At 38.7% G+C, this 8,579-nt stretch overlaps 1 protein-coding gene across 1 annotated transcript; it reads left to right on the top strand.

Annotated features, from left to right (window-relative positions):
- Nucleotides 1-897: 897 nt before the first annotated feature.
- LOC127803964 (RNA polymerase sigma factor sigA) lies at nt 898-7,464 on the top strand. Its single transcript, XM_052340649.1, is given in 11 exon segments — nt 898-1,041; nt 1,848-2,203; nt 2,206-2,668; nt 3,428-3,626; nt 3,742-3,834; nt 5,083-5,211; nt 5,375-5,428; nt 5,528-5,605; nt 5,829-5,891; nt 6,920-7,032; nt 7,201-7,464. Coding segments are annotated over 10 exon segments (1,527 nt in total). The 5' UTR covers nt 898-1,041; nt 1,848-1,977; the 3' UTR covers nt 7,310-7,464.
- The last annotated feature ends 1,115 nt before the right edge of the window (nt 7,465-8,579 follow it).

Below are 8,579 nucleotides of genomic sequence, written 5' to 3'. Positions count from 1 at the left end.
GGCATATTCATTAGCTAACTAGGATGGTTCCTTACAATGGGGGCATGGACATGGTCACTAAAATGCAAAAGTTTGCTCCGTCTGAATGTTGTTGTAGTTTTTCGTTTTTATTTAGAAAAAAAAAATGAAAACATCAAGATGGTGCTTTTCTAATTCATATTTCTGTTTTCATTGATCAATTAGTCATTTCTGTATTAAATCAACTTCCACAAATGACTAATCAATAATCATGCTCACTTTATAGTGACTAACTGTCATTTTTTTAGGAGATGGGTAACATTTGCAGTATAAGTAACTTTTTAGTGTTTAATCATCCGGTAAGAACATAATCATAAAAACTATAAGCACAATCAAACTGGGCTCAGAAATTAAGAACCCAAGTTGGCGCACATGTTAGATCAGTAACTGGTAAAGGAGGATGAGGAGGTGATATATTCAACAAGAAGTGGTTGCTCAGTCTGTGGGTGGTTTTCTTTAATTTTTGTTATTTTTTGAAAAGGAAAAGAAGAGAGAGAGAGAGAGAGAGAGAGAGGATTAATTTATTTGGTCGATATTATTGACAAAGGAAATGTTTTGAGAGTTTGCGTGCATGCAAATGTGAAAGAAAGAGTGGGAAAGAGAGGGGACAATTGGGTGGCTGTGCACCACTCTCGGCTGGGGCTGCGGGACCAAATATCTGCCCCAGCCAATGGTTTCCTTCCCACCGATATCCTCTCCCTCCTCCAGACGATCTTCCCAATTTCCTTTGTTTTCTTCTCCTCCTTTTCTTTTATCTTTTTTATTTCCTTTCTTTCCCATCCCCTCCTTATATTTAACGAAAACAAAACTAACCCAAGTGGCAAATAGCACACAGGAAAATATCACAACATTTCTCTTTAATTCATTAAAAAAAGGAAAATTTAAACCCAAATATAAGTCATTCATTCACAGCACCTCTATCCTCTCTCTCTCTCTCTCTCTCTCTCTGTGCAACTCCCAGCAGGCAGGCAGGCAGGTGGGTGGGCGAGTTCAAGATTTGAGCTTTTTCTCCCATTCACTGAGGTATGCCACGGTTCACCCAAATACACTTTCTCCCTTAATTCTTCTTTGTTATCCTTTCCAAGTTCATATCTCTCTCTGGGTCTTCTGGATTCTATGCATCTTCCTTGATTTTTCGTTTTGATCCGTCTCTGCTTGATGCCTGATCGAGAAACATGTTCGTTTCCCAATTCGTTGTTTTTCGCAATCCAATGTTGTAACAGCTTCTGATCTACTGCTCAATTCGATATTTCCTATGTGCAGTGTGAGGATGTGTTCTTAATTGTTGTTTCCTCTGCATTTTTGTTTTTTCTCTCTTTTTTTCCAGGCTTCAGGACTTTTCTCGATTTGCCATGGCTTGCTTCTGTGTTTGCTTGTTTAAAGTTATAGTTTCATTTAAGATGATGTTGCTCATGCTGATCGAATTTTGTTCACTGCAATGGCTGCCAGCTTTATACACGAATTATCAACACAAGGGGCTAACTATTTGCATTGATTTGACATACTCTCTGCTTGTCTACAGGTCTTAAATAAACAAGTTTAAATAAATTGAGTAAAATAAAAATGTTCCTCTTATCTGCCTGTTGATTGCTTGCTTCAGATTATTGATTCACCCCTTCTAAATTTATCCTCTCCTCTGATATCTTTGAAGGTTGTACTCCCTGCTTCAAGTTTACCCATCCTAAAGCTCAACTTCTTTAATATTTGGCTTGAAATCACATCCACAACTTCATACTTAACAAGGAGTTTTTGCAACCAAAATGGATGCCATCTATGTCATAAAATGAATGTGTGTATTCGTCATTTCTTTAATTCTTTGTCATTTTCAGAAGCTTAAGAGAGTGACCCAGCATCCGGTAAATCCATTTCATCGCCATCTGGTAACTTGCTTGCAAACTGAACTACTTTGATATGGCTGTGCCCTTGTGATGGTATTGAATCTAAGCAAGAGGAGGCCATATGATGGCGACTGCTGCTGTTGTCGGTCTTAGTGCAGGAAAGAGGCTCTTGAGTTCCTCCTTTTATTATTCTGAGCTCACAGACAAGTTGTCCTATGCTAATGACTATGGGTGGACACACCCTCAGGTTGCTTCCACAAAGAATGTTATCACTGCCAAAAAGTCATCCAATAATGGCGGCACTAGTTTCCTGTCCAACCGGCAGATACGGTCCATGAAGGCTCTTAAGGATCATGCGATGTTGCTTGTGATCCTTCTACTGCAGAGATGTGGCTTGCGAGTTTAAGCCACTTGGAGTTGGAGGGGGAAAGTTCTCGTCCAGACTGTACGGTGGAGGCTCTCCTCTTGCTGCAGAAGTCTATGCTGGAAAAGCAATGGAATCTTTCGACTGAGACAGTCATACCTGATAGAATAAGAGAACATACCCACAAGAAGATGCACATCACTGGCTCTGGGACATCTGCGCGCAGACGGAGAACAGATACCAGGAAGAAAGTTCTGAGGCGAAACGGTTGTGTCATGGAACCAAGTACAAGTAAGCATAGATCCATTGTGGGTTCAGAGCTGCTCCAGAGCCGTTTGAAAGGATATGTGAAGGGTGTTGTAAGTGAGGAACTACTCACCCACTCAGAGGTTGTGCAACTATCCAAGATAATAAAAACCGGTCTTTACATAGAGGACAGGAAATCAAGGTAATTCATTGTCTGTTTTTTTGTTCTTTATTTGCTTATTTTCAGTGAAGGAACCACTTTGATTCATCTACTTCTTTTGATCCTGCCCTCATCATGATTTCCACAAGGAGCTAATTGAAGATTTGGTATCAGTAGTTATGCCTTCTAATAAGAAATTCAACTCAACTCAACCAAGCCCCCCCAACTGCTCAGCATCACCTACATCTATCAAGTGTAAACTCAGTCTATACTGCAAAATAACATATTTTTCTTTATCATCTCAAGCCTTCTAGTAGCAATGTCCTTTTTCAATAGCCTTGGCAGGGAAGAGCTTGATGTGAAGAGCTTGAGGACAGCTTTTACTTCCTCTTTCTGACCAAGGCACCCCAGTTGCCTGCTTTGCTGAAAAGTTCTTTTTGTCAAGGAAACATTTCAAAGCACTTCAAAAATACAGCCGAAAAAGAGACGAAACAAACAAAAATTTTCAAGGACTGTAGATCTTTGATCACACAAATGAACATCTCATCTAACGGTGGCAAAGGAAAATATTATGATCATGACAATAAAGAGATTTGTAGATGAAAAGGATTTTTTGCATGTTTCTTCTTCGTGGCTAGGAGTATATTTACTGACTATTCAATTATCCAAGAAAGGCATTTCAGAACGAGAAGGCTTTCAGTAGTTATTAAGGGTTGGGGCTTGCATTCTTTTCCTAAACTATCATTCACATATAAACTTTTGCTTCTTATTTACATGATTTCTGCTCAATGGGCATTCCAGACTGAAGGTAAGATTGGGATGTGAGCCGTCAGATGACCAGCTCGCAGTGTCCTTGAGGATCTCTCGTGCTGAGTTACAATCAAAAGTGATAGAGTGTTCTTTGGCAAGAGAAAAGTTAGCAATGAGCAACATTCGTCTCGTCATGTCCATAGCACAGAGATATGATAACATGGGTGCAGAAATGGCTGACCTTATCCAGGTTATTTCCTTTCCATTACCTTAAAACTTGAGATGCCAATGTATTGCACCAGACTTAATCTACTTAATATGAACCTGCAGATTCCTCTAAAGAATTTTGTCTATGTTTCATGTAGGGTGGCCTGATTGGACTACTTCGGGGGATTGAGAAATTTGATTCTTCCAAGGGCTTCAAAATTTCAACCTATGTTTACTGGTGGATTCGTCAGGTGAGGTCCACATTTTCTTTTTCTGTTAACACAATTATGCGTGTGCGATTATTTTCATGCATCAGGCAAAGTTTTAGTTGATCGTATCTGATATCCTATAACCAAGACAAAAAACAATAGAGAGCGCGACAAGTAGGTCTTTGACATCTAAAAGGACCATGAGCATGGCCATCCAAATTTGAAGATGGAGAAACCATTTTTAGTTATAATCTTAGAACCATCAAATATCATGCAATGAGAAGGACATTTGATATGAGACAGATGATTAGATGATATGGCACTTATTCTGGTAGCCTTTTGGTCTTGGAGGAGTTATTAAACTTTAGAAATTTTAATCCTATTGTTGAGTCATTTTTCCCCTTTAAACTTCAATTGTGGATTGAGTAATCCCCTTAGCACTTTTTTTTGCTAGATCTCCTTAGCTTTGACTTTAATGTTAAAGGTATTACTCTTTATCACCTTCGATCCCAAGGTATTACTCCTTCATCATGATGGAGGGAGGGTTACATTAGGTAGCTGACAGATAGCCAAAAAAAATCATCAGATCCCAAGTTCTAAACAAGTGATCATTTTAGTTGCAACAAGTTTCTCTATACCTTCATAAGCCCTGGTACCATGCATGTCCTAAATATACCACATGACATGGAAATAAATAGTCATAAGTGCATCTCAAATTCCATCTAGACAAGCCCCGCCCCGTGAGATAATAAAGTCCTCAAAAACTGTAGTCTATATAACTGATTGGCAGAGAAAATGCGGTTCCAATATCCTAAACTAGTTGCTCTACCCTGTGGCTAAGAAATGAGCTTGTGCCAAAGGGGGTTCAGATTGCACATTCTATCATTTCACCTGGAACAAAGTCTGATTTCAATATGAAATATATGGAAGAACTCTTGTAAGGACACCTCCTCTACTCACTGAATCACCACTTATATACATTTTATACCTGCTTTGACTACCCAAAGTATTTTTTTCATTCTTAAACAGGAACTTTGGAAGCCTTTTTTAGTGATAGTTGCAGTCGAGCAGCTCTTTGATATTATAAATGTTGTACCCACAATAAAACTTAAATATGTAAAATGAGTTGGTACTCCTTTAGTCTTCGTCTTATGATTTGTATTGATACTCTTATCATGTCATTTTGTACTCTTTTAGTAAATAAATTGCGTATTGTGCTGTCACCTCTATATGTCTTTGTTAGTATGTGTAACCTAAAAGAATCTGCCCTGTGCCTTCTCTTTCATGCAGGGTGTTTCAAGAGCATTAGTTGAAAATTCCCGAACCTTGAGATTGCCAACCCATTTGCATGAAAGGTTAAGTTTAATACGTAATGCCAAGACAAAACTGGAAGAGAAAGGAATAGTTCCATCGATCGATGTAAGTCTATTGATCACTATACGATTCAATAATCGCGCTTATAGTCATCAAACCTGCATAAATATATATAGGCATCGCTTACCAGGAACTCTAATGTAGCTTTGTTATGCTCTAGTTTTGTAATTTCCCCTCTAATTCATTTATTTTTCACTCTCACCTTCAGAGAATTGCAGCATGCCTTAACATGTCCCAGAAGAAGGTCAGGAATGCAACAGAGGTACTGAATACTTGAGGCTGTACATTGTCTCAATACATTATGCTAGGGTTCCTTCAATGTTTAGTTTCTCCTCTCTTATTGTATATTTGTCTTTTGTAGGCAATTAATAAGGTCTTCTCACTTGATAGGGAAGCATTCCCTTCATTAAATGGTCTTCCAGGAGAAACACTTCATAGTGTAAGTGTAAAGATAGAAGAAACTCGATTCTTTCTAGGAGAAACTTTTTACCAAAACAGCATAACCAGTCGCAGGCTAACAACATCCGGATATATGCATCGGGAGGGGGGGGGGGGGGGGGGGGGGGCGCTGGGCTGCTTGTAGTAATTGGAATTGGATTAAGTGCAACTGATTACTATTTTGGTTACAAGAAATGTTTGACTCGAACTTTCTATCTTTCCAGTACATTGCAGATAATCGCCTCGAGAACAATCCATGGCATGGAGTAGATGATTGGGCACTCAAGGTAAATTCTTAAAACTTTGGAGATTCAAATGTTCAATGGAAACATATTCAGTTTTAGCAGGAAACATATTGGGCTCTCAATATCACAATTCTGATGTCGTTTATCTACTTTAAACTGCTAAAGAAACTAACTATGATTTGGGTTTGTCTTGTCTTGCCTCCCCTAGGGCTTTGGCCTGTCAAATTTTAAAAATAGAAAGAGGTTGGGGGGGAGGGGGGGGTTTGTGAAACTAACAATAACAACAACAACAATATATCCAGCCTTTATCTCACTACGTGGGGTCGGCTATATGTCTCTCCCAAAGTCTTCTTGATCTGCTTCTACCTCTTTTTTTGGCTAATTGTTTCATTTCATCAACTCTCCTCACAAGAGCGTCTCTTGGTCTTCTTCTCATACAACCAAACCATTTTAGTCTAGTTTTTCTCATCTTCTCCTCGATTAGCACTACTCCTACCTTATTACGAATAACCTCATTTCTAATTTTATCTTTTCTTGTACGACCGCACATCCATCTTAGTATCCTCATCTCCGCTACGTTCGTCTTTTGCTCATACTTGTATTTGACTGTCCAACATTCTGAGCCATACAACAAAACTGGTCTTACTGTCCTATAGAATTTTCCTTTCAGTTTTAATAGAATTTTATGATCACATAACACCCCTGATGCATTTCTCCATTTTAGCCTAACCTGCCTTAATTCTATGCATGACATCCTCATGAATTTCTCCATCTTTTTGAATCACTGATCCCAAATATCGAAAATGGTCTTTTCTTTGTATGATTTGATCTTCCAATTTTATTATAGTATCCTCCACTCTTATATTCTTACTAAATTTATATTCTATATATTCTAGTTTTCCTTCTACTTAATTTAAATCCCTTAGATTCTAAATTGTTTCGCCACAACTCAAGTTTAGTGTTCACTCCCTCTTTTGTTTCATCCACCAACACTATGTCATCTGCAAATAGCATACACCATGGTACCTCTAAGAAGAAGAAAAAACTGATGCCCATAATTCCTTTTGCAGGACGAGGTTAACAAACTCATAAGTACAACTTTAAGAGAACGAGAGAGAGATATCATACGGCTCTACTATGGTCTGGACAATGAATGCCTCACCTGGGAGGACATCAGTAGACGGTGAGTACTAAGGGACATTTTTCCAGTAGCCAAATCTATTCACTTCTCCTGGCTTTTGGAATGATCTGTTGGTTTTCCTCACTTTTTCGATACTGAATAAGTTGGCTTGGTATCAAGATAAATGCTCAAAGATTTGGAATCAAGTACTCATTTTGCCAAATCCTACAGGATAGGTTTGTCCAGGGAAAGAGTGAGGCAAGTTGGACTGGTTGCACTTGAGAAGCTAAAACATGCTGCAAGGAAGAAAAGGCTGGAAGCAATGCTGGTGAAATATTGACTTGATATGTTTGTAAAAGAGAGTAGAGACTGCATATGTAAATATCAAGAAAGAAAAGGTTGAATCTCCATTTCATTTTTCTGGAAAGAGGAATAAGTATACATTGCCGTGTAAAATCTCTAATTCTATATATTTTTGTCATACATTCTCTGTTAGTGAGAATCTCTAAGCAAGCAATCTTATGTTGCTTTTCTTCTAATTGTTTTGGGTTTATTTGGCACTTTGGCCCTCTACTCTCACTGACTAATCTAAATCACTGGCATGGGACTTGGTATCTATCCAATGTGCTCCAGATTGCAAAACCTCTTGATGGATGTGGGATTTGCAGTCAAAACCCACCAGCCGGCTGTAGGCTGTACTTTGCAGCTGTTGCCTCCAACTAGTAGTTAGTATTGTTCATCATTACAGACTATCACCTATATGCAAAACTTTGTTTCCTCCTCCCTGTTTCATTTGCATACCTCCTAATAAGCCCGGTGGTTTTTGAATTTGCAATCTTCATGAAAAAACCCAATACTTCCAGCAGTCTGTCCAAGGCCTCTGCCGTTAGAGACAACAAAATGCAAACAGAAAGCATGTTCCATCGCCAATTCAGTTAGAAATATCACCTAATTCACTCCATAGATAAGACTTAGGGAACTCCATAAAGAGAAGAAAGTTTGGCCAAGGGTTTCCATTTGATCCTACAGAATCTAACTTACAAGTAACAAAAAGGAAGAGGTGAGAAAGCCCCCCCCCCCTTCTCTACCTGGAGCAAAACATATTACCAGCACTAGTTATTCCTTTCCTATATGAGCCATACCAATGTAAAACAATTCGCAACATATATAAAAAAGTGCACAATCTAATAGCGACAACCACTCTGGGTAGCCAAATCAATGGACGAAAAATCAAATGAAAAGATTTAAGCATAGTCTACAACATTGAAACAAGTATGATTGTGTATGCTTAGGTAATCTAGTAGCCATTCACGGCCACACCTACACTACATATTACCCTTTGGAGGGGGTATTACCCAGGTCCAGGGCTGGGCCGGGGCACCACAATTCATACATAAATGCCTTGTATTTCACTATCAAGTCATGCATATTCCGTAGAAGCCAAACCATATCAAGTTATAGAGGATATAGCAAGGTAATGGTTGCGAAAACAGAAATATGAGAAATGAGATATTGTTATTGTTTGGAACATGAGCAATCAGCATGCTTGTTATACATGAAAAATGCACTGGCATGTGAATGTTACTGCAAAATCACCATATCTAACAGTG

The sequence above is a fragment of the Diospyros lotus genome, chromosome 1 (genome assembly GCF_014633365.1).
Source record: "Diospyros lotus cultivar Yz01 chromosome 1, ASM1463336v1, whole genome shotgun sequence".
Classification (NCBI taxonomy): Eukaryota; Viridiplantae; Streptophyta; class Magnoliopsida; order Ericales; family Ebenaceae; genus Diospyros; species Diospyros lotus.
Note: the sequence above shows the minus strand (reverse complement) of the source record. Positions and strands in the feature narration are given on the sequence as shown.